Raw genomic sequence first — 25,303 nt, forward strand, 5'->3', positions numbered from 1 at the left:
GGCAGCTCTGAGTGCCTCTGTCTGCATGTTTTGTTCTCCCTTCCACTGCATTCTACAGGTCTACATAGAACATGCAGCCAAACAAGAGGACTTTCCAAACCACAGTTTGAACAAAGGCATGCCTACCTCCAACATTGCCTGCTTGGAATTAGCTCCTACTACCTGTAGGAAGCTGTGGATCACTTCAAATTGATACTCAAAACTCAAGAATTGGTCAGTTATGAAAAGATTTTAATCCAGTGAAAACAGTACACCTGTACTGAATTTCTCAAACTTTACAAAAGGGTAGCTTTCAAATCAAAATTAAAAAGCAAGCCAGTATTTTATTGACAAGAGTTTATTTGATGTTAGTCAGATGAGCAGCTTCTGCCCTCCAGAGCAATTCATTCTATACTTCTTCATAGAATGATGCTGCCTGTAAAAGAAAAAATAGACCACTGATTCACAATTAAAACAATTTTTACAGTTATACTTTTATAAAGCCTGAAAAGTTGTTTCCCAAACAAGTCAGGTGAACCACACTGATCATCCTGTAAGAGCATAAAGTTCAAAATTTCCCAGCACTGCCATGGCAATATAAGAGCCGAAATTATAGCAATTCTGTAGAAGAGATGAACAAGCTACAACTGCTTTGACAGCTTTCTGTTTAAGACATTAAACTCACTGTATCAGCTCCCAGACTGTTTAAGCTCCTTCCACCTGAGTCTCTCAGACCATTTGTAATAAAACCAGACTTTTTTCTGGAGCAGTTATTGACCACAGCACTTAGGTTTCTGCAGCAAAGATATAAAAATATAGCAGTCTGACTTGTCTATAAGAGTAACCTGTTTAAGTATTTTACTAAAAATGAGTACCTGTAAGAAAACAACATATATCTGTTCCAAAAATAGGTATTCATGCTACTTTAATCTATTTTAGACAATCAAATGCAAACATCTATCCTCTCTTTAGCAGATCTACAAATTAAAAATATAAGCCTTGTTTACAGTAAGAGTAAATCAGCAAGTTGAGTAACTAAGTCTGAAGTACCTAATGTATCATTTCAGTTTTTGTACTAATCAGGTATTTCACGCAAGCCAAAGTCACATAAGCTACCAACTCAGTAGTACGTGCAAACATGATTTGTAAATGTTCTTAGCCTTAAACTCTTGCACTGGGTTCTACATCTGCACAACTATCAGTCTTTGCATAAATCACAATGACTGCAGTGCTGAATGCCTACCCTTACAAAGCATTCTGAAGGCATACCTGTTTTCCATTTTCCACCCGAAGAATGTTCATTTACTGAAAAACAGAAAGCATCAATTAGTAAGGATTTCATCCAAATTCTACTCCTGTAGAAAATCGAGCTTTGAGGGATTTTAGTGACACTCAAAGTTCTTCTTTCCATTAACCACACTGAAATGTGATAGCAAACCCTTGAAATTTTGACTACTGCAGAGACTGAAGACTTAGATTTCACTCACTCCCTTAAACTCAACAGCTATTTAGAGCTTAACTAATGCTCAGAATGCAACTAACTGCATGTTCAATTAGACCTACAGGCTACAATGGCTTCAAAGTGCTTATCCATGCACACCTCTGTTTGACAGCCTCACCTGTCAAAGGCTGTCACAGCTACAGCTGTGACATTAAAAGGGAGGGTGGGTTTTTTTTGCATTTCAGTACCACGATTTTGAATGCAACCAACCAGGTGAGGCACATCCACATATACTTGTTGCAAATTTTAGCAAGCTCAAACTCTAGAGCAACAGAATATGTTTAAAAAATTCTTTAAAGCACTTCCCTTGAAACTGCACGGAAAACAGAATGGGAATTCTAAAGGAGTAAGAAGTGAAAGGAAGCATCAAAGAAAACTAAACAAGACATCAGCATAGTTATGTCTGAATTTTTCATAACTACATCATATGTAACTTTTAGAATAATATACACTTGCCTGAACATTTCTCAGAATCAAGTAGACACATTTACAAAATAAAACAATTCTCACAGATTCTGCAGGTGGACGCAGAAATGTATTCCAGGGCTCCTATTAAAAATTCCTCCATATAGCTGTGATAAGGATGATGAACCATACCACAATATGATCTTAGAACATGCATTTCTGAAGGCAAAGCTTAGTGTATTTCCCAAATATTTTTCTATAACGCAGCACAGAATTGTTGTCAAGTAAGTTGTTTAGGAAATGCACAAAATAATTAATCTTAAGTGACAACAACAAAGATTAACACATCTGGTAAACAAGTCACATCTAACCCATGCATAGTTATCAACTGAACGATCATTTTCAAAGACATCAAAATATCTCTAACCAAAAACACAGTTCACCTACTACTAAGATTGCATGTTAGTTTGACATGCACTCAATACAGAAGTCACATCTCCTACATAATTACCACAGGGCAGGATCCTTGCCTTCAATTTCTGAACTGTTGATATGCTTTAAGAAAGCTTCTATGAACTGGACACCACTAATAATTCAAGTGAGTCATTTGATCACTTTCCATTTGCACTCCACAACACCTCCAGGTGCAGAAGTCTTAAGTTCCTCCATACTACCAGGATTGGTGCAACACAAAATTACTCCTTTGCCATTGACAGAAGTGTGTACATTAGGTGTTACTACTATATCAAAAGCTCACTGCCATAAACAAACCATTGTAGGACTTCATGATTGTGCATTAAAGCACAAAGGAAGAAAGCTCCTAATGTTTTCTAATAGAATAGTTCCCTGATCTAGTAACTGTCAGTAACACTGGTTCCTTTCCATCCAGGCATAACAAGAACTTCACTTCCACACTACCTACAATATCTAACGTCACTGAGATTTCCAATTCCATTGTAATTTGTATCCTAACTTGGGAGTATTGCAGGGCAATAGTTAAATACACTTCAATGCTGACAACTGTCATTTCCAAGCACCATCTCAAATGCACCAAGTGTGATGTGACTTAGCCTTCATGTACACCACTACTTTCACACAATGGTCAAGTTACACATGCAATTGCACTGTACTACTTTGATTCAGATCCTGTGGTGACTGAACCAATGCCTCATGTCAACAACATTGGGTTTCTTGATTTCTCCTCACTGGGAACTATTTTGAAGTTGATTCACTAATTTCAAAAAGTCTTGTTTGCTACTAGCCAAATTTTACTTCCATGTCACATGAATAAAATGCATTACGTAATTAATCGAACCCCCACATGACAGAACTAAAGTTTAAATCAAACATGCATACAAGGCAGTACAGTGCTTCAATTAAAATGATAGACACATTTCAGTGATGCATAATTCAGGCACCAAATCCATGCTCATTTCCAGTACCTGCAGATACTTCATTTCTGATGGAGAGTTCCAAGAAAGTAGGAAAAAAGCAAAAGTGAAGATTACTAAAGTTCAAGATATCAAGGTATTTTCACAGCTACAGAACTAAGCATTAAAACAAATTACCCTCTCTCCCCTTGTTAAAACATCTGGAAAAAAAAAAAAAAAAAAACCCCACTAGCCTGCACAGCTTATTCAGTATTTATCAGAAGATGGAACAATGAGAAGGTAAGTGACTAGCTTCCCACCCAACTTGTTCCTCAGCTCTGGTTCTGTTTCATGAAAAGGAAATCTGCCTCCCTCCAACCTGCTTGTATCAGGTCCTAGCCACAGCCCAGGAGGGCTGCATCATTCCAGCCTCACAGAGAAAGAGTGCACTACTGTGGGCATCAGTCCCTCAAACCCCAAGGCATTCCACCTTATTTCTATTTACACACAGTGCTCACTTCCTACAGCTCACATCCTCACTAAACTTACCTGGGTAACACCATACCAACAGTAACTTGGTGGAGTAAGCATTAAGGGTTTAGGCAGCCTGAGTGGTAAGTGTTAACATTATCTAATGTGTGTATTGCTGAGTTATGTGATTAGAGCAGTACTGTTAGATTTATGAAGTTTAACTTTAGTTCAAGTGACATAGGAAACAGTAATTTAGGAAGCATTGTTTCATATCAAGTCAGCTAGGCTGGCAGCAGTGAGGAGCACAACTAAGCTACTGAGCTGATGACAAGCTATACAACACATAGTTTACCTTCTGTTATCCGGTAGAACAGGTGAAAAAATAGAAGAAAAACAATGTTATTCTGTTGAAGAATTCCTAATCAACATTTCAAAGCCATATGCTCACTCTAGCTTAGAAGATATTCTCATCCTACCTTCTTGCCAGCACCAACATTTGCCTTGGCTGTGCCCCTGACTTTCTTCATTCTGTTCTTACGCTCTTTTCGCTGCTTCCTGGAAGTCTTTTTCTTTTCATACAAGCCGTGCTATTAAAAACAGTTGAAAGTTGCTTTTAACGTTGTTTCTCCATTAACAACTCTTAAATTTAAGTTCAATGATTTTTCAAATGCTCACAGTTTAAATTTGAAATATTAACTAAATAGCAAGATCATTAACTAAAGAATGATTCAACACATAACAAACATATTGAAGTAACACATGGATTATCCCCATTTCTCATGCTTATTCTAGACTTCTATTAGTGTTTTGTTTAAAGTTACTGCTAAACACCTCTGGTATGATTAGTTTTGTCTTCCCAATCCCCTTGCAATATAGAATAAGAACCACATTCAGCCTATTTTGCAAATGCAGAAGTTAGTTAACATGTTATTTCAGGAGTTCTCATACAACTGTCCCTTCACAAAATTTGAGTTTTTTCACACTCAAGTCCTGAGAAACTGAACACTTCTAACCTATCCTGCTTTCAAGATACCAGAAAACAACATACCCTGGCAAGCCTGTGCTTTGGTTCGTTTTTCTTTGCATAGTCCAGGGAATCATAGATCATGCCAAAACCGGTTGTCTTGCCACCACCAAAGTGAGTTCTGAAGCCAAAGACGAAAATTACATCAGGGGTTGTCTTGTACATTTTTGCCAGCTTTTCCCTGATTTCTGTTTTGGGGACTGTGGCCTTCCCAGGATGAAGAACATCAATCACCTAAAAAAGAATATTAACAAGTTGATAAAAGGTCAACATCCAGTATACAGCCCCACCAGGTGCTATAGCCCCACCATGAGCTCAACAATTAAACTAACCCACTTTAGCAGCAAAAACTATTATTCATTTGATACAAAAGCATTTAAAAGTTTTCCTTGAGCATACAGCAACATATTTAAACCCATAGGCTCTTAGAATTCTTAATCTAAGAACCCTGGAGATTTTAAGGGCCCCATATTAATAGTGGCTAAACCTTTTTCCAGCTCAGAACCACCAAACAAATAAAGGCAATAAAATCTGTAGTCTTTTACCATCTGCTTGCGCTGCAGAAGTCTGTTGGTCATGAACTTCCTGGTTCTGATAGTCACTGTGTCATTCTGCAAGAGAAAACATTAAATAAAACAATAGCTACAAATGCAACAGAAACTTAGCACATGCATAAATAATGCACAGTACCACAACAGGCAGAAGCCTCAGATACTGACAGTGAGCTCATAACACCTTTAGGTAATACAGTGAAAAACTGACAAACTCATCCCCAGCTTCCTAGCAACATCCACACCTTTGCTACTGTCCCATGAAAAGCTGAAGCAGCTTTTCGTAATAGACACGGACCTCAATCCCAAGTACTATAACAATACAACACAAGTTCCCTTCTAAGCACAAATGTTACCACCTCTACAGCTTCCCACCCCTAAGGAAAGGGAGCACCCAAGATTCCTGAATGGTCCTGGCTGAAAAGAAATACAGGTCAGTGGGTCTACAAAAGCCTACCAAGCCATTTCAGTAAACTACACACTTAGCAGGGTACTTCATGTGTTAGTACCTGACCTCAGAGTAAGGACACGGCAGTGAGCTGGGGGTAAAGGGCAAGTGAGCATACAGAAGAGAGTGACTGACCATGCACTGGAACAGTAAAGAAGCTCTTCCTAATGTTCAGGTAGAATTTCCTGCGCATCAGTTTCTGCCCTTGCCTCGACTACTAGTGTCTGGCACCACTAAGTAGAGCCTGGCTCCATCCACCTCCCTTTAAATACTCATAGACACTGACAAGGTCGCCTTACTGTCATCTCTTCTTGAGCTGAAGTCGTTCGACTCTCTCAGCCTTTCCTCGTAAGAGAAATGCTCCAGTCCCCCAGCCATCCTCACTGGAAGCCTCCTGGAGCTCAATGTCTGTCCTGGACTGAGGAGCCCAGTCCAAAACTGGACACTACACTCCAGGTACAGCCTCACCAAGACTGAGAAAAGGAGCCGATGAGCTCTCTCAAGCTGCTGGCCATGCTCTTCCTAACACAACGTGCTAAGTTTCTCTGAAAATCCTGCACGCCGCTATTTCCACAAGTCTTTGAGACAGAAGTAGCCGCGCTAAACGCGGCTGTGACCGACGGCAGCCCCCCAGCACCCCCAGAGCAGCAGCACACTGGTGCCGCACTATGAGAGCCCGGGGCTGCTCTGGCCGAGCACGGACACGGCGCGGCCCGCAGCTCGCTGCTACCGGCGGGCACGGACCGCAGGAGCCCAGGCTCAGTGGCCGCCATACCCCCGCGGGCGGGTGCAGGCGGGCCGGGCGGGCGGGCCGCGGCGGTGCGGGGGCACGACGGGGCGCGGATGGCGGCGGCGCGGGGCGGATGGCGGGGCCCGGCCCGGGCACTCACCATGGCGGCGGCAGCAGCTCCTGCGACCGGAAGAGAAAAGGATCGGCGCCACCCCGCGGCCAATCATAAGGCGGCGCGGGGTCCTTCCTGCAGGGGCGGAGTTGTGCGTGGGGCTGTCCTTTCCAGAGCCGGAGCGGGCGGGAAGCAGCGACAGGCGCGGCTTTTGTGTGCCTGATGGGAGCCGGGGCGGAGGCAGCTCCGTGTCCCGCTGAGGGGTGGCTGAGCTCCGTGAGCGCCGTGCGGGCATCTCGGCCGAGCTCCGCCCCACCGTGTGCCCGGGGGGTCCCGCTGCTGGGGACCCAGCGCTGCTGTGGGGACACGCAGAGCCATGGGCTGTACGTGGCGGCGCAGCCCTGGCTGAGGAGGTTCTTAGCGCTCAGGGAGTTGGGTCTTTAGCCCCGAGAGGAGACGGCTGAGGGAAGACCCCACTCTCGTGCATAGGCAGGGAGGGGTGTCAGAGCGGAGCCGGGCTCTGCTCCCTGGTGCCGGTAACAGGCCAAGGGGCGATGGGCAGGCGATGCCCAGGAAGTTCCACCTGCACATGAGAAACCGTTTCCTTGCTGTGCCCTGAGCGCCCACGGGAACTGGGTGTGTGCCAGAGGGGCTGCGGGGCTCCCTCAGCGGAGACAGCCCGGTACCGGTGCCGGCAGGGGGCGCTGCGGGGCTCCCTCAGGGGTCAGCCCGGTACCGGTGCCGGCAGGGGGCGCTGCGGGCGGAGGCCGCGCTGACCGCCCCGGCCCGGCCCAGCCCCGCGTGCAGCCGCGCGGGCCCCGCCGCCGCCGCGATGGTGAAGGAGCAGTTCAGGGAGACGGATGTGGCCAAGAAAATGTGAGTGGGGCCGTGCGGTGCCCGCGGGCTGAGGCGGGGAGCAGCAGAACTGCGGGGGCAGAGCCGCTGAAGCCGGAGCAGGGAGGAGAGTGTTGGCGGGGAGGGCCGCGGTGTGCTCGCAGCACGGCTGCTCCGCTCCTGGGAGCGCTGGCGCAGGCTGCGCTCTCCCACACGGGTGGCTGTGCCGATCTCCAGCCGTGGGGATGCCCAGGAAGGTCGATAAATCCCTCCGCACTGAAAGGAGAGGGTAACCAGCTGGGAATTGGTTTCTCCTCCCAGGCAGCCAGTGACAGGGTGAGAGAGCACAGCCTTAAGTTGTACTAGAGAAGGTTTGGATTGGACATCAGGGAGAATTTCTTCAAAGAAAGGGTAGTTAGGCGTTGAATGGTCTGCCTAGGGAGGAGGTGGTGGAGTCACCGTCCCTGGAGGTGTTTAAGGAAAGGATGGATGTGGTACTCAATGTCGTGGTCTAATTGACAAGGTGGTGTTCAGTGATCTTCGGGGTAGTTTTCAACCTAATTGGTTCTGTGATACTTGCATGTAGGTATGCTTGTCATTATAAGTGGTTTTGCTATATATGCCCATGCATACACCTGAAATTTTCTGTTCTAGAAGCCACATCTGTTTTGGTATGAAATCTCCAGAAGAGATGCGTCAGCAAGCTCACATCCAAGTGGTCAGCAAAAATTTGTATAGTCAGGACAACCATCACTCTCCACTGCAGTATGGAGTGCTGGACCATCGCATGGTGAGAACCTTCATTTTGTTTTCCAAACTTTTTCTGGGCAATTGCTGAAGTGGTTAAAAAAAAGTTGGGGTCACTGAAACATACTGTTTGTCTAAAGTAAGTTCAGATGAGTCTTTGCTTGAATTTCATAGACTACTAGCTGCAGTGCCAGATACTTTTTTCATCCTTTTGGAGGGCAGGAATGTATTCTCTTGGGGCAGGAAGAAAGTTACTTTTCTGCCAAACTGCTGGGATTCCCAGAGACATGTCATCAAAATGCTGCAATGTAGATACATGGGCTGCATATCACTTGCAAGATCTGTGTGAGTCCAGGTCATTGATGTCAGCAGGGGCTGTGTGTAAGAAAACATTTTTATTAAGGGTCAGAGTGACTGTAATGGTATTGACATGCTTCTGATGCTAGGGAAAAGGAGTGACTCTGCTACTAGCATTCCTGACTAGCTTATAAACTGTTGTATTTTGTATCTGTCCCATCAATTACAGCTAACTTTTTGTCTCTACATGTGTGTTCTTTCTCCCAAAGGGAACCAGTGAAAAAGACCGTCCCTGTGAAACCTGTGGGAAAAGTCTGGCTGATTGTTTAGGGCATTATGGGTACATTGACTTAGAGCTGCCATGTTTTCACGTTGGGTACTTCAAAGCTGTGATAGGCATCTTACAGGTAAACAGGATCTAAAAAAGGAAATTTTCAGGAAAGATGATGCTTGAAAGTAATTGAGAAGGCAAAAATAAGGTTACATTATTTATTTATCTTTATGTACATCTTCTTTTGCTGAATACATGTATTTCAAGACCAGTCTTAGTGACATTCTGTGTCATCTCAGACTGATAAATTTAAGCTATTATTTTTCTGCAGTTTGAATTAAATATATGCAGGATAATTTGCCTTTTAGAACATCCCAGTAAATCAAAGCTCTGTTTGCTTTCTATGATTTTTAATGCCCTGCAGAACTTAGCTAAAGATTTGCCTCCCTGACAGTATTTTCTTTTTCTCATGTGCTTTTTAATGTGAATTGGTCTTGCAATCAAGACCTGCAGTATCTCGTTCATAAAAATGCAGTGTGTTGAAGAACTTAAGCTGTAGTTCAAGAGGTTACATCTTTGAATGTGTCTTTGAAACAACTGTGTTTACATTTAAGATGATCTGCAAAACCTGTTGCCGCATCATGCTGTCAGTGGAAGAAAGAAAGCAGTTTTTAGATTACCTAAAACGACCTGGCCTTACATATCTTCAGAAGAGAGGGCTGAAAAAGAAAGTGTCTGAGAAGTGCCGAAAGAAAAACACTTGTCCTTACTGTGGGGCCTTTAATGGTGAGTATTGACAGGAGCAGTTTGTGAAGTTATCTGCTCTGATGGTTTTCACCTGGATGGCTGTGACAGGATCCAAATCTTGAATATGCTCGTTCATTGCACAGCTAATGGGTGTTCTCTTTGGCCTTTGTTAAGAACCAGGTAATTGCATTTTAAGGCCAGACACATGCTTGTTCACATCTCATTTGTGTGGATCTAGACATTTGCCTAGTTGCTTGTATTATTTTATGTTTCAAGCAATATTTGATACTTGAATAATGACCAAAAAAACCCTTTTAACATATTGTTAAAAATATTTTGAGCTATTGGCAGTGATCAATACAGTCACGGAAAAGCATGGATAGCGTTTGTAATTTTGAGTGAGCATCATTTTTCATCATTGTATTAAATTATCTTCCTTAAGATGATTCCTTCTTCAGGGCGGAGTATTTTTGTAAGAGTTCATATCTGGTTTTCATATCTTGGTTCTTTTTTTAATCTGATCACGTGTTACTGCTGTTCAAGGACTTGGAGTATTACAGATTTGTAGTAGATGGTTAATCCATAACTTAGAACTTTCAACTCATTAAAATTGTGGGTTCTTTGTTGAAATGTTCAACACCTAAATAAAAAGAGAGCTTCTATATCTTAAGTGCTGTATCTACACATAGGGGACATAAACAGTAGGCATTTAGAAAAGTTACATGATGGGTCAGAATCTGTAAAAAAAATTGATTTCAGTAAAAAATAATTTCAGTAAAATAATTTCAGTAAAAAAAATAGCATTTGGAATAGTCTGTGGAAGTTTCGTGAATAATATTAGCTGCATGACATGAAAATATTTATCAGATTTTTCTGATAATTCACTTCCAAAATTACTTCAGAAGATACTGGTATGATACATAAATGGCCTTCTTAGTCCTGTTTTTAGTGCAGGAACTTCTCCTTTAGAAATATCTGCTGTGAATAAGGTGAAGCTGAATTTAGGTGTGGACTAAACCAGCTACTTTCAGCCTCAGAGGCTGCACCATCATGTAGATACACCAAGCCATCCATATAAAAATGTATAATTTGATTGTCTTTTAGTTGTTCTGTGAGTTAGAAAACTGGTTAATAAATCTGAAGTTTTCTTTTGTTTGGTGTCTATTCAAAGTTTAGCTTGTTTTGGAACTGTAACTTAGGTTCTGGTGGTGTTTTGTTTTGTTCAGTGTTTTTGTTATTTTGAAATAAAATCCCAAGATAATCCTTATTTAATTCCTTGCAGGAACTGTGAAGAAGTGTGGTTTGTTGAAAATAATACATGAAAAATACAAGACAAATAAGAAAGTCGTAGATCCAATAGTATCTACTTTTCTCCAGTCCTTTGAAACTGCCATTGAATATAACAAAGAAGTAGAACCCTTACTGGGAAGAGCTCAGGTGAATTACAATCTAAGTTTTTTGCTAGTTTATTTTGCATGAAATTAAGCTCCTTAAAGGTTTGCAATGTATCAGCTGAAGTCTTGTGGTGATCCATGAATTTTGACATCAGAAGATAGGTGAAAATTGTTTGTATCCAGTGCAATAATGTTGACTTTGCTAAATGAGAAATTCAGGGTTTTTGCATGTTCTGATACACCTTTACCTGCATGTAAAGAAAGGGATGTTCTTGGTATGTTATGCTTCTGTGGACGAGACAAGGAAGAAAAAACGCAGAAGAAAACTATATAAAGTTTGCATGTGTATATAGATTCACTGTAACTGTTATTATTGCCAATATACACATTTTTTTCTTCAGAAATTCTTAGTGTTGAGAAGGAAGGAGGAGGCTTGATTCGATAACTTTTTGTTTCATTAGCTTTTCGTTGTATGCAGTTTTTTTCCTTTTGCTCTTTGCAAGCTGGAAAGATCTCCAGGTACATACTTGGATGGAAGATGTAGTGCATACAGCAGTAGCTGCACCTAGATGAGAGAAATCAAGTTTTGAAAAATACCTAGGAAGTGCTGTGTTCATGTGATCTTTTACTAATAAAACGAGTACAATGTACTGTAAGTTTCTTGTAGTATGTTAATTGAGTTGCTTTGTCAAGTGATGAAATACTCTCCATTAACTCTTGAGGCAAGAGAGCAACACAATAAGAAGTAAACACTCGTGTAGAGGTAAATAATGGGAGGAAAGAATATATAGCAAGTTAACATCTGAGATGCTAAAAATGTTGGTTCAGAATAAATAAACCAAAACATACTTTTGTCTGCACAAATAGTTCTCTATTTGCCTTTGAAAAAGGCTATTTCTGAACATTAGTAAAATAAGGGGAGGAGAGAAGTATTGAAACTTGACATGATTGCTTCTTCTCTCCATTTTCCCAATGGATTTTGTAGGAAAACTTGAATCCTTTGGTAGTATTGAACCTCTTCAAAAGAATCCCAGCAGAAGACATCCCTTTACTGCTAATGAACCCACAAGCAGGTAAACCTTCGGATTTGATCCTCACACGACTTCTGGTGCCTCCACTGTGTATCAGACCCTCTGTTGTGAGTGATTTGAAGTCTGGCACCAATGAGGATGATTTGACAATGAAACTGACCGAGATCATTTTCCTCAATGACGTAATAAAAAAGGTGAGTCAGCCTTCCTACTCTGAGATTTCAGAAAGATTTGTGTAGAATTGAATGTAGCAGGTGGGTTTAGTGCTTACAGTCTGGCGCTGTATTTCTCTGTCATTGGGCATTTTACTGAAAGATAGGAGAAGCTCACTTCAGATCAAGCTGGCTGACTGGCTGCTTGCAGTGTAAGAGCTGCTGAAGGTCTCCTGGGGTTTTTAAGGCAAATGTTTTTCCATTTCAGCTCTAGTCTGTTAACTCTTTTTCATAATTTTTTCTTTTTCTCCTCTCCCATGACTGTCACGTCTTTTGAGTAGTCACTTGCAATGAAAGTATTACCCCTATTGGCTTGTGTTGTTGTTTTTTTTCTTATAGACCTTCCTCTTTTATTACATCTTTGTGCTTTATTTATTCTACCATCTGTCAAATCATCATTTAGCATAGTCATCAAATTGAGACTAAATGATGATTTGACATTTTGACATTTGTTTGGAAGAGCACTTCTTACCAGAATAATACTCTTCACACTTTTCAAAACTTCCTTTGTCAGGCAGACAAAATTAATTGAGTACTAACTCTTCCATGATAGAAAAGTTATTAACTACTGATTTTCCTGTCTGTTAAGTTATATTAGCTTAAATGGACTGGGAAAAATGTAATTTAAACAAATACCTAATTTTGTGAGCATTTGTTCAAAGTCCATATTAGTCAAAAGATTTTATTTTTTGTTTACTGGATTTCCTTGTGATGGGCTTTATGCTATAGGAATATGCATCCTGTTGCAGTTGTTTTCCCTTTTTGCAATCAATGGAAGTTTCATGATATTATTGGCAAAGGAAGAGTTGTACTCATGGCAGAAAAATTCTCGGCTGGTTTAATATGTGTTGTTATATTTATTTTCTGAGTTGGATGACTATTTTGTTTAGCATAGGATATCAGGAGCCAAAACACAGATGATTATGGAAGACTGGGATTTTCTTCAACTGCAGTGTGCACTCTACATTAATAGTGAGCTCTCTGGAATACCCCTCAACATGGCACCTAAAAAATGGACCAGAGGTTTTGTTCAGAGACTTAAGGGAAAGCAAGGTTTGTCTAAAATATTGCTTTAATTCTTTTTTTACAATTGAACCACAAATCTTTGCTATTGCCAAATGTGTCTCTGCTACTGTTGTGTTGCACTTCAGTGCTGTACCTTAAAAGATGTCTTAACACATAACACATTGAAAACTAATTTTATTTAAAGAGTTTTAACTGTTTTGTTTTGTTAGGTCGTTTTAGAGGCAATCTGTCTGGAAAGAGAGTGGATTTTTCTGGTAGAACAGTCATTTCACCTGATCCTAACTTAAGAATAGATGAAGTAGCAGTGCCTGTTCATGTTGCTAAAATACTGACCTTTCCTGAAAAGGTAAGTAGCATAGGACTCAAATTTTTTTTTTTCCTCCAGTCATACCTCTGTGTTGTTTCTTTATTCAATCTAAAAGAGAGTGAATGTATTACCTTATGTTTGAAATGTCATTCAGTGATGCTTTGCCAGTTCTATTGCTGCTGGCAAATAAAGATATGTAGTACTGGATATAGGCAAGTACTGACAAGATGTGGTGTAAGGAGTGACATATCTAGAACTAAGAGTTTTGCTTCATAGTTTTTCAACTCATTCATACATCTGTATGAAGGAGTGGTTGGGTATTTTTATTTCTATGTTTCCCTCCCAGATTTTTCATTTAATTTCCCTCAGATATTCTGTTCAAAGATAGGCTGATGTTTTTCTCCTCTACTCCTTTCTGCAAGTTCCCCTCAGCACTAAGGCTGGGGGGGGGAATTGTCAGTTGAGCCTAAGATTTGAGAACTCAAAAGCCACCAGTAAAAAAAAAAAAAGATTCTAAAACATCTTCTGTTTGTTTCTGATTGAAGTCTTTGTGCAACAGGTGAACAAAGCAAATATTAATTTTATGAGGAAACTTGTCTGTAATGGTCCTGATGTTCATCCTGGAGCAAACTTCATACAGCAAAGGCACACCCAGATGAAAAGGTATCATGCTTATCCTGTAATGATTCAGTTTTTATTTCTTCCCACTAATTTGTTCTTGTTGCTGTGTAAAGGCAGTGATGTCTGCAGGGATGAAAATTTTTTTTTTTAGAATCCTTCATAAAGGGCAGAAGAAAAAGAATTTTCTTTATGTTCTCAGGTTTAGTGTACATGTTTTTTAGATAGTCTCTTGCATTTAAACTAAAGTGCACATACTAATGGTGTTGATCTGCAATTAGATTTGTGTTCTTCCTATGACTGAGTCTATCTTAGTTGAGATAGAGGGTGTTAATACAGATAAGAGTGAAAACAGGTGGTTTTGGGCAAGTCATACTGGCTGTTTTCATGTGAGAGCTAATCTGCAGTCAGTTTATGGGTAGGAAGCAGGGGTAATGCATGAGTGAGACTTCCTCTATTCTGATACAACTGAAATAAATCCTGTTTATTTACAAATAGAATTTTTTCTTACTTAATGTTCCAGTCACTGAAGCTTTGTTGACTAATGTCAAAATATATTCATTGCTACTGATATTCAGTCCACACCAGTTTCATTTTCTAGTTATTGTAATACAAATACTCCAGCATTTAATGGAAAAGTTGGCATTATAAACTCAGAATTAATTTTTAGCTGTCTTTCTGTCTGCTGTTTGTGTATCTTGTGACTGCATTATTGTCTCTTCCTATGAAGATTTTTGAAATACGGGAACCGAGAGAAGATGGCCCAGGAGCTGAAGTTTGGTGATATTGTGGAGCGACACCTGATAGATGGTGACATCGTCCTGTTCAACCGACAGCCCTCTCTGCACAAGCTGAGCATCATGGCTCACATTGTGAGTGCACACAGGCTGCACAGGCAGTACAGCCTGGAATGTTAGGCACTTGACCATTATTGCTTGTATCTGTCTCACACAAGCAAAAATAAACAGTTCCTGCTGAAACAGTGTGTGGAGCAGAGATGAATGCAGTGCAGTTGTGCCTGGGAATTGGTGTGTACCCAGGCAGGATGCTGTGTGCACGCTTCTGCCAAGAGCCATAATTGACCTCACTATCTTTTCTTGTGTGAACATTTCAATTTTGTGGAGTTGATGTAATCTTTACAAAGCATGTTGTCTTCTGTGCTTTTTATAAATTATTTGTAATGAAAATTATTAGCTTCGTTTCTGTAATATAATGTGAGTAAAATTTCGATGAATTTGTAGTTGAGTTAAATCCTATAATCAGGAATTTTGTCTCATCTGTAATATAATGGTAACATCTGCAAGAAAGCACTGGTTTTTCTTTAGCAATACCCAACTGTGTGTGCATCTTTTTTTTTTTTTTTTTTTTTTTTTTTTTTCAGGCTAGAGTGAAACCTCATAGGACATTCAGGTTCAATGAATGTGTCTGTACACCATACAATGCAGACTTTGATGGCGATGAGATGAACCTTCACCTTCCTCAGACAGAAGAAGCAAAAGCAGAAGCACTTGTTTTAATGGGGGTAGGTAGATATAAAATGCTCATGTTGGGATTTTGCTGGTGACAGATGGACTGAGCCCTTTAGTTCTTAACATGAAATCTGAAATACTGTCGAGATTACTGGGTAATTTACAACTTTGAAGCTGCCTGAAAACCCTGCAAAAAGGACTTCAGAATAAATTAGGACTATTACACCCTGGTAATTTAATAGCCTTAGGCTTAACATCTGGGGAAAATGTATAGATGTCATCAGTATGTTTCTGCCTGACTGTCTTCAGAGAATGCTGCCAGGCTAGAGTGGCTCTGTTAGCAGCAGATCCATCATTTGCTCCTGGTCTGACAGCCTGCAAATTGCAGATAGACAGACCAGCTAGAAATGAGACAGAGGTACTGGGCTTGTACTGGAGAAGGCAGCTTCCCAGAGAAGGCAGGAAAACGTAGAATCATAGGGCAAGGTCAAAAGGGAGAAGGGAGGGTAGATAAATAGGGGTCTGATGTTGATCTGTGGTTTGAGTCAGTAGCAGTAAGCTGAGGGTTTGCCAATCCATTGCTCCTTTTGGGTTACCAAATGCCACTCCTACTTCAGAGGACCCATACAGTTGTTGGCTTCAGGCTGTGGGAGCTCACTGATCTGACTTGGGAACTTAAAAAGAGCACCCCCAGTGTGTGATTGAGGTCTGTGTGGGAATGGATTTAGGCAAAACTGCTCCATAGGTGGGGGTGATTAACTAGAGCTGTAGTTTGAGTAAAACATAAGATCATGGACTAGAGGTGGCTTGACTGTTACCCATCAGATGGGACCACACAACTTGCAGTATTCCAGTAGATCCCTGTAGTGGATATAACATCTCTTGTCCTTTCCCCGTTCTCAAAGCTAGCTTGTCTTTCCTTCCCTGTCCTACCAAAACACATCAAGTTGTTTGCCACTTCTGCTTTGGAAACAGAATATGTAATTTCCAATAACTTTTCTCAGTTTGTTCCTTAGCTGTTGATAGATGTGCATGGACTGAAGTGAACTGAAATTTCTGGCTTATTTTTTCTATCTATTTGAAGAAAGCTGTAGTTCAGCTTAGAATAAGCTTTGACCCTTTCACCGTAAAATAAGTGTCTTAAATGGTAGGTTCCAATGTGAATAGCAAATGAAATATCAGTGTCTTCAAATGCATAATATCTTTTTGTGTCATGCAGACTAAAGCAAACTTGGTGACACCAAGAAATGGAGAACCTCTTATTGCTGCTATTCAAGATTTCCTCACAGGTATGTATAAGCTTATTTCACAGTTGTGTGATCTAACAGTTTTTCCTTCAGAATCACTTCCCTTTTTCAGAGGTTTTCTGTATTAATTAAAAACTTTATCCTTTGACAAGTCAAAGTGACCTTATTAAATAAGGCCCTTGCTTTCCTGAAATATAATGATGCCCTCAGAGTAATTTCTGATGCTCTCTACCTTTGTAGCTGCAGTTACTGCTACTTTTGAATGTGTTTTTCTGCAAAAGTGTTTGAGATCTTTGTCTGCATTCAGTAGACAATGTAAAATGATTATGATAGAGGAGTTGATTTTACTCAGTAAACATTAGTTCTAGCCTACAGTATGTACCTTTAGTGTCTTTAATTCTTTGGGAAATGCTCAATGAACATGAGGAAGAAAGTGTACAAAAATAAATGCTAAGGCTTATTTCACTTATGAAATAGAGTCTGAGAGCAAGAGAGTAGGTTTTAGAAATAGACTGTTCCTAATTTTTAGACATTTAGTTGGAGCAATTAAAAATAATTCTGGAAAGGATTTGCAGCTAAAGCTGTCTTAACCATTGTGTTTTGCATAGTAAGTAGCTGATCAGTATTAGAATGAAATAATTGACACTGAGTATGCAGTAGCTTTTAAATTTAATCTAAATTTAGTCTGTTATAATACTTTTTTCATTCTAGGTGCCTATCTTCTTACATTGAAAGATACCTTTTTTGATCGAGCCAAAGCCTGTCAAATTATTGCTTCTATCCTGGTAGGCAAGGATGAAAAGATCAAAGTTCGTCTTCCACCCCCAGCAATTCTGAAGGTGTGTCAAACTATTTTTTTCATGTCACTAAGACTTTCTCTATGTGTGTTCTTGACCCATGGTGATGTTACATGAATCTTTAAACTCTTTAAGTTTTAAATCAAAGCTACTTTATAAAGAAGTAATTATGAATGTTGCAATCTCTTTGAGAAGTTAAACGACAGCAGCATCTTTGAGGTTTTTCTGCTTTTCTAGTCAGAAAGGGGAACATGGCAGTAAGAGGGAGTAATAGAGCATGTTTTTGTGAGTGCATGCTCATACCCTGTAGTAAAGGATAACCATTCAGCACTCAAGGGGTTTAAATCTATGAAAAAGGATAATGTTTTTCAAAGGAATGCTGCTATGCATTTCTACAAGTATGATCTCTGTAGACCTATTCTATATTTAAGCCAATTTTACAATTAAATTCTTGCTTGCTCTTTTGTTGTAGTTGTAGTATAGACTTGTAATCTTTATTCTTCTCCTTGTGTTTCTTAGCCTGTAACACTCTGGACAGGAAAACAGGTTTTCAGCCTCATTCTCAAACCCAGTGATGATTGTCCTGTAAAAGCCAACCTACGAACAAAGGGCAAACAGTATTGTGGCAAAGGGGAGGACCTGTGTTACAATGATTCTTGTGAGTGACACTTTAAAAGCCATGTTTTGGAAGTCTTCAAAGAAATCATAGAAATGACTGAGCTTACTGTAGGCTTTGATACAGTACTTTGCATAAGTGTTCTTGAAATGAAAAATAAAATCTTACTGTTTTTCTTGAGAATTGAAGTCATGCTAAATATGTTTTCTTGAACTAAAATGTCTTTTGTATGATGCTCAGCTTGTCACGATGCTAACTTAGTGTTTGAACGTGAGAGAGAGGAAAGCAAAGCCTAGAAGGTGGTTGTTCAGATGGCAAATGGAAAAATTTATTTCCTTGATGTAGGTTAGTAATATAGGGATCAGAAGTAAAACACTGAAAAGAGTTAGATTATGCAGGGAGGATAAATCCCTAGGATATCAAGCCACCCGTGCCCTTCTGGTTAGGGATGTCAGTGGCAGATGAAATGCAAAGTGCCATGGTTGAAAAGGCTGTAGGAGATGAGCAAGACTTTGCTTAGAATTAACTTAATTTCTTCATTAATTAATTAATGTGGTGACTGTTAGGAAGGAACTTGAGCAGGCAGGGTTAGGCTGCTTCCTTGCTGCCCACAAGTGTAAGTTGAGGAACCATTGATTTACACTTAACTCTGTCATGCAGTGTTGCGTCAAGAAAGAATTTCCCAGTTAGCACTCAAGTCCTCTCTACAGATGACTGAGTGATTTCTGTAGATGTACACTCTGTGCTGTGATGTTGGTTGTAAACATGGTGGAACAATTTTTTTCAGCTTCTAAATATTGTAGGACAAAAGGGCACAAAGCAATCCTGCTCACATTCCTGTGAACATAAGACATCTTTATTTCATAGGCTATTAATTTTAGAAAATACAGGAAGAGGTTCCATTTTCTGAATTTAACAGGAGCACATGATGTGGACAACTTTCAGAATTTGTTGTTGGCTCTGTTCAGTTCTCTGAAAAAAAATTCATTTCTGAAGACATAGTAATTCTCTTCAGAAAGTTCTCTGCAAATTCTCAAAATTCTTCTGAAAACCTGGTATCCTGTTTTGATTTGATATAATAAGTGATAGAGCAGTGACTTGTGCTTCAAGAAGATACCTAAATTCACCACATTGAAAATATAGAGCATGGACAGAATTTTCATTTAAAAATTCTCTCCATAAGTGATTACTAGTGGTTAGTGAATGTTTTAGAATGCTGGTGAACTCTTTTTCCCTTTTCATTTCTAGATGTCACAATTCAAAACAGCGAGTTAATGGGTGGCAGTATGGACAAAGGAACACTGGGGTCAGGATCCAAGAACAACATCTTCTACATCTTGCTGAGAGACTGGGGCCAGGTAGAAGCTGCAGATGCCATGTCACGTCTGGCCAGACTTGCTCCAGTCTATCTTTGTAAGTACCTTTCCTTTTAAAATAGTACTTTAATACAGAAATAGAGAGTAAGCAAGATTTTTGCTTCAAATATGACATGCTGTGCTTCTAAAAAAATAAGCTTGTTTTGAAGCTGGCAGACAGTAAAACAGCTTACTGTGGTTATGAAGTACTTGTGATGGTCGCATGATGGGAGGCAAAATTGAAAGTTCCTGGGGTTAATTTGTTTTCTCTGTGTGAGATTGGACTATAAAAATAATTTATTTTCTTTTTGATAATAGCTAATCGTGGCTTTTCAATTGGAATTGGTGATGTAACCCCTGGGCAGGGCTTATTAAAAGCTAAGTATGAGCTCCTGAATGCTGGTTATAAGAAATGTGATGAGTATATTGAAGCTCTGAACACTGGCAAGCTACAGCAGCAGCCTGGTTGTACTGCAGAAGAGACACTAGAGGTAAAATTTTTATTTTAATACACTATCCATTTGGAGTAGAGGCTTCACAAGTATATTCTTGTACATTGTAAAGTCTAAAGTTGTCATCTGAAACCTAAAAATAACGAGCAAATATATTATATGTGACTTGAGCTGAGTCTGTATAGACGTAAAATGTTTGTATGCATGTAAAAATGTTAGCTAAACACAGAACAGCTGAAGTCCTCCAGGGTGTGTTGGGGTGATCCAAGAGAATAAAATTACACAGGTAATTGGAATGGAGTTGATTACATTATTATTTCATTGTTATTTTCCATATAGCGTAGTGTGACTTAGAGCTTAGTGCAATGCTCAATTTAGCTGATATTTTTGATTCTGATAAGAGAATGTCATGTTCCTGGATACCCTGTCTTATCCCAACAAAGATATTTTCTTCTGCAAACTGGAAGTTAGGCAAGCTGAAATTTAAAATTGTTTTACCCAAAGCAACTACTGGGTTTCTTTGTCTTTACTGTATTTTGAATTCCCTTTGACTACTGAAGGTGTTGCTGGGAGTGATAAGAGTTCTGGTTGTGTAAGTGATTTTTAACAAATTCTGAACCTCTGAAATACTGTATTTCAGGCCTTAATCCTTAAAGAGCTGTCTGTTATCAGAGATCATGCTGGCAGTGCTTGTCTCAGAGAACTGGACAAGAGCAACAGTCCCCTGATCATGGCTCTCTGTGGTTCTAAAGGTAGGGACAGCTGAACTTGGCACATAGGTTGCTCACTCCTTCACTTATGTGAGACACTTAGTTGTTCCATCTTTATAGCTTGTTTTGTACTGTCCCTTTATATTGTGCAAGTTCATGTCATAGCTGTTTTAAATGGCTCAGTAAGTACAGGTTGGGTATAGTTAGTTAAAATCAAGCTGATACTCTGATATTCTTGTATCTTAATTTATAGTACAAGTTGCAAAACATCTTTGGATGTTCTTAGGACTTCAGCTAATTTTTCAGTAAAAAGTTTTCAGTTGTGTAAATCAACTGTAAATTATACGTTCAGAATTGGAAGTAACATTTCCTAGAATTGTGGAATTATTTGGGAGGGACTTCAAAGATCATCTTGTTCCAACCCCCCACCATGGGTTGGGACACTTCCTACCAGACCAGGATGGGGCATCCACAGCTTCTCTGAGCAACCTGTTCCAGTGCCTCGCCACCCTCATAAAAAAGAGTTATTTCCTGATGTCTAATCTCAACTGGCCCTTTGACAGTTTAAAGTAATTTCCTCTGTTCTATCACGGCATGCCCTTGTGTAAAGTCCCTCTCTGCCTTTCTTGTAGCCCCTCTTTAAGTACTGGATGGTGCTATATGGTCTCTCAAATTCTTGTGTGAGCTTTCATTTGTTTCCTTTAAAATTTGAAGAAATCACTTTTGACTTTTTTAACTGTCCAATAAATTATGGAATGCCTTATGGCTACATGTAGTGTTCTAAAGAAATGCTGAAATCTAAGACAAAGAATATATTAAGTGTATAATTTTTGTGGGGTTATGGGGAAGCATTGTTTGCAAACGTATTCAGCAAATAAAACTTTTGAGTTAGTGACTTAATTCTCTGGGACTTAATTTGTTCTAGGAGTGCTGGTAGACACTGAACCCCGTATGAAAAATATTGTTGGAGTATGTTTATTGAAGAAATTGTGAAGCAAAATATGTAGGCTAGGATCACGGGCTGTATAAAACACAATCTGTTATAGAACATAGGATAATGTAAGGACTGGAGCCAAATTATGGCATGAATGTTTATGACCCAAAGGGAAAAAAAAAAAAAAAAGAAAAGTCATTGGCTGTATCATAGACTTAATTGCCAGCCTTTGCAAAAATACTGAAATGAACAGGATGAGTAACAGAAAAGCTTCTCTAACTCTTGCAGGTGTGTGTTGTTGAGCAGTTATCAGGCTAAATAATTGACCTTCATGGAAGTGAAGATAGCTCATGAGGGAAGCAGTATATTCCTCATTTGTGAGTGAGGGGTTTTCTTTTCTTGTCTGTCTTTGCAGGCTCTTTCATTAACATATCCCAGATGATTGCTTGTGTAGGGCAGCAGGCTATCAGTGGCTCCCGTGTTCCCGATGGGTTTGAGAACAGGTCCTTGCCTCACTTTGAGAAGCATTCCAAGGTAATTCTGGACATTTACAACAGGATATGAAGGAAAGTGAAACATGTTTCCTTAAGCCATTTTGAGAAGAATGCATAATAAAATGTGTTACCATGATATGCTGAAGGGAAAAGATTCATATATGGTCATATATTTGTGTGATTTGGGAGTTAACAACAGTGTTCGGAACTGCCGTAGGACGTCTAGTTAGCTTGACTTTTTATAGCTAAGCCTTGCTCTGACCCTTTTTTATTTAGTAAAATTAAAAGTAGGTGATGATACATTCTTGGTTCTCTTGAGAGTCCTTAAAATAATTTGTTGAAGTTTCTCACTGTTTGTTATGTTTTGTTTATGTTGTTATGACTGCATTAATACTTTCCAGGAAAACTGCTGAATGTGTGTAGGTGTCTTTATAAACAGGTGAGACATGCCAGATAAACCATTCTAGTTTTTCTCATTTTCCACCAGGATATGTACCATGGGTTACTTTCAGTGTTTCATGTCTCAGTTTGGTCCTACATGAAGCAATAATGACTCTCATGCACTTGTTAATATGATTCAGTGAGATGAATTTCTTTTCAAGTGCTCTTTGAAAAATAATGAACTTGAATGAAGGTTCTAGGTATAAGCCTATAGTCTAGTTAGTGTGTCAGATGGTAGCTATAATACTTGCATATGTGACTGAATGTCCAAATTTCAACTTATGAGTTCTGTAACATACTGAATAAGTAGAAAAAGAAAAAATACTTAATGGTTTAGATGAGAATGTAAAACTTAGCTCTAACTCTTTTTCTGATTCAGAAAGCATTGCTTGTTAGATAAAAACAAAAAGGGATGAAAGGAAGCCTGTGTAAATTTCATTGGCATGAACTTTCCTCAGGGGTGAGGGCAAACCACTCCAAAAAACTAATTATATACATATCTCCAGTTGTATTTTTCCTGGAATCCTTAGTCTTCAGCAAATATCTTTGCACTCCTATAGTAAAATGAACATTCTTAATTGTGTGTTCAATTTTTGCAAGTTTAATGGAAACGTTGGTTTAGTGTTGGGAAGGAATAGCTGGAAGTATGAGAAAGTTTGTAGGAGAAAGTAGAAATGCTTGTTAAAATTAGTTTGGAAGAGCTAGGTAAGGGTTTCTGAAACATTTATTCACATCTAAAATACAAATACGGAACTTGAGAGCTAAGCAAAGCTGAGATCATTGTCCCACGTTGCTGGGGGTATTGGCTAACTTTTGGAAGGAATTTCAGTGATGTGCACCATGTTTTTTTGTAACATACAGAACGTACATTGCATTTGACCTGTGTTTTTTCCACTCTTCCCTGCAGCTCCCTGCAGCAAAAGGCTTTGTTGCAAACAGCTTCTACTCTGGCTTGACTCCCACTGAATTTTTTTTCCACACAATGGCTGGTCGAGAAGGTCTGGTTGATACAGCTGTAAAAACAGCTGAAACTGGATATATGCAGGTAACTGTCAGCAGAGTGAGGATTTTATCAGTCTTGAAAGATGTGGATATTTCTCATGTGCATGTCAAGGTGGCGGATCAGAGAGAAGTGCAAACGTCTATTTTCAATGTCACAGAGTAATTTATATTGTGAAATACATGGTTTGATCTATTCTCTAGGAGATGTGGAGTTTGTAGATGAGATCTCAGCTAATGGTACAATAACATACTTCTATTAAGCTGCTTCCTCTTGAATATGAGTTGTAAAAGTCCTTGTTCTGTACAATTGTTGAGGACTACTTTCTGTGTAGTGTGTTCCTAAACCTGATGTGAGTGCTGACAGAAATGCAGCTAAAGCTCCCTTTCAGTGTCTTTCTCTCTAGGTAAGAGGCACTTTGGCCATATAGACTTAGACTGGTTCTGTAAGGTTTTGGTTGTAAATAAATGTCCCTCCAACAAAGCTTCTTGCTGTTATGTACAGTCTTAAGATTTCTGTTCTAGCATTTAAGTAGTATTTAAATTATAGCCCTCTTCCTAGTTTAACAGATAGTAGAAAAGCCAAGATAATTTGGGGCTGGGAACACATTCCAAGATATACAAATAACTGTACAAAGACAGAAAAACCCCCACCTTTTGGTGGGGTGGGTGTCAAATTATACCGTTTGTCTAATTGGTCTAATGAATGGAATAATCTTGGAATGTGTGCAAGTATTTACAGATACATGTAAGTATAATAAGCAACCTGCAAAATATTTTTCCTCTTCGACTTTCTTCCTATATCAATGAATTGTAGCACTTGGACTTTGAAATTTTTTTTTTTTAAATCTTAACATTTATTTTGTCTTACCTTTCTCTCACTAGTGAGAAAAAAATACCAATTTATAGTCTCTTTTAGGTGATGTAATTTGCAAGTAAAAATATTTTTAACCTAAAAAAGAAGTGTTTTGTAGCATGCTTTCTTTTTGGAAAGGAATATGGTAGTTAAGGGATTTCTCAATATAAAGAGTTAATGTAGGAGAAGCAGATAACCAAGATAGAAAAATGGCTTTGGCAGGTGGACTCTCTGGTTTTTCTCAGTGAAAGCAATCGTTGAGTGGTTCTGCTTTCATATACAAAAAATATTGTATCTCTTGAAAAATAAATCTGCTTGGAAAAATATGAGTGTTATGTCAAAAAAAAAAACCCAAATCCAAATAAATCCCTGGAACTACAATAGGTTTTTGCAGCTTAGCAGTAGGTCATTAGGTTTTCTCTGCAATGGAATTCTAAACGTGGACTATTGTGGTGTTGCATGAAATTTTGTTGACTTTTATGTTCTGTGAAATGTACAGGAAGGCCTGAGGGGTAATATATGATTTTAAATAGGTTTTCATGCCTGCTCATCACTGTGCCAGATTTATTTCCTGGGGCTGGTTTCTGTACTCCTTGTATTGCAAATCAACAGCTATTTTTAAAAATATCCATTTTATTTCCTTGTATTTTTTTTTTTTTTCCCTTTCAGAGACGCCTGGTAAAATCCCTTGAAGATCTTTGCTCACAGTATGATTTAACAGTCAGAAGTTCTACTGGTGACATTATACAGTTTATTTATGGAGGAGATGGCTTGGATCCTGCAGCTATGGAAGGGAAGGATGAACCACTGGAATTCAAGCGTGTTCTAGACAATATCAGGGTAAAGATTGCTGAAATC

The 25,303-nt window shown here is 39.4% G+C and overlaps 2 protein-coding genes across 6 annotated transcripts in view; one reads left to right on the forward strand and one right to left on the reverse strand.

Annotated features, from left to right (window-relative positions):
* Positions 1 to 210: 210 nt before the first annotated feature.
* On the reverse strand, positions 211 to 7,227 carry RPS24 (ribosomal protein S24). 4 transcript variants are annotated; one of them, XR_008840804.1, is made up of 6 exons: positions 6,640 to 6,741; positions 5,296 to 5,361; positions 4,775 to 4,984; positions 4,203 to 4,313; positions 1,249 to 4,081; positions 211 to 415 (listed from the first exon to the last, which is right to left on the reverse strand). XR_008840804.1 is itself a non-coding variant. In XM_056494654.1 (6 exons), the coding sequence occupies exons 1-5, from the start codon at positions 6,640 to 6,642 to the stop codon at positions 1,282 to 1,284; spliced, it is 393 nt and encodes a 130-aa protein (XP_056350629.1). In that variant the 5' UTR covers positions 6,643 to 7,227; the 3' UTR covers positions 211 to 415; positions 1,249 to 1,281. The 4 variants fall into 4 exon arrangements, 2 of the variants coding, with proteins under 2 accessions (XP_056350629.1, XP_056350628.1); XR_008840805.1 differs by lacking the exon at positions 6,640 to 6,741 and adding an exon at positions 6,593 to 6,598 and having other exon boundaries at positions 5,296 to 5,362; XM_056494654.1 differs by having other exon boundaries at positions 1,249 to 1,284; positions 6,640 to 7,227.
* A 137-nt stretch (positions 7,228 to 7,364) lies between these two features.
* The window catches only part of POLR3A (RNA polymerase III subunit A), a 38,304-nt gene continuing 20,365 nt past the window's right edge, over positions 7,365 to 25,303 (forward strand). For both annotated transcript variants that reach the window (XM_056494655.1, XM_056494656.1), the window contains exons 1-20: positions 7,365 to 7,467; positions 8,080 to 8,215; positions 8,739 to 8,876; positions 9,355 to 9,526; positions 10,770 to 10,924; positions 11,867 to 12,106; positions 13,015 to 13,177; positions 13,360 to 13,496; positions 14,017 to 14,120; positions 14,806 to 14,947; positions 15,457 to 15,597; positions 16,764 to 16,833; positions 17,503 to 17,630; positions 18,108 to 18,246; positions 19,453 to 19,617; positions 19,878 to 20,050; positions 20,652 to 20,763; positions 22,071 to 22,189; positions 23,498 to 23,635; positions 25,115 to 25,285. In XM_056494655.1, coding sequence (XP_056350630.1) covers positions 7,424 to 7,467; positions 8,080 to 8,215; positions 8,739 to 8,876; positions 9,355 to 9,526; positions 10,770 to 10,924; positions 11,867 to 12,106; positions 13,015 to 13,177; positions 13,360 to 13,496; positions 14,017 to 14,120; positions 14,806 to 14,947; positions 15,457 to 15,597; positions 16,764 to 16,833; positions 17,503 to 17,630; positions 18,108 to 18,246; positions 19,453 to 19,617; positions 19,878 to 20,050; positions 20,652 to 20,763; positions 22,071 to 22,189; positions 23,498 to 23,635; positions 25,115 to 25,285 — 2,787 coding nt within the window. In that variant the 5' untranslated portion in view covers positions 7,365 to 7,423. The remainder of the gene's footprint in view (positions 7,468 to 8,079; positions 8,216 to 8,738; positions 8,877 to 9,354; positions 9,527 to 10,769; positions 10,925 to 11,866; positions 12,107 to 13,014; positions 13,178 to 13,359; positions 13,497 to 14,016; positions 14,121 to 14,805; positions 14,948 to 15,456; positions 15,598 to 16,763; positions 16,834 to 17,502; positions 17,631 to 18,107; positions 18,247 to 19,452; positions 19,618 to 19,877; positions 20,051 to 20,651; positions 20,764 to 22,070; positions 22,190 to 23,497; positions 23,636 to 25,114; positions 25,286 to 25,303) is intronic.

Source organism: Oenanthe melanoleuca, chromosome 6 (assembly GCF_029582105.1).
Source record: "Oenanthe melanoleuca isolate GR-GAL-2019-014 chromosome 6, OMel1.0, whole genome shotgun sequence".
NCBI classification, from domain to species: Eukaryota; Metazoa; Chordata; class Aves; order Passeriformes; family Muscicapidae; genus Oenanthe; species Oenanthe melanoleuca.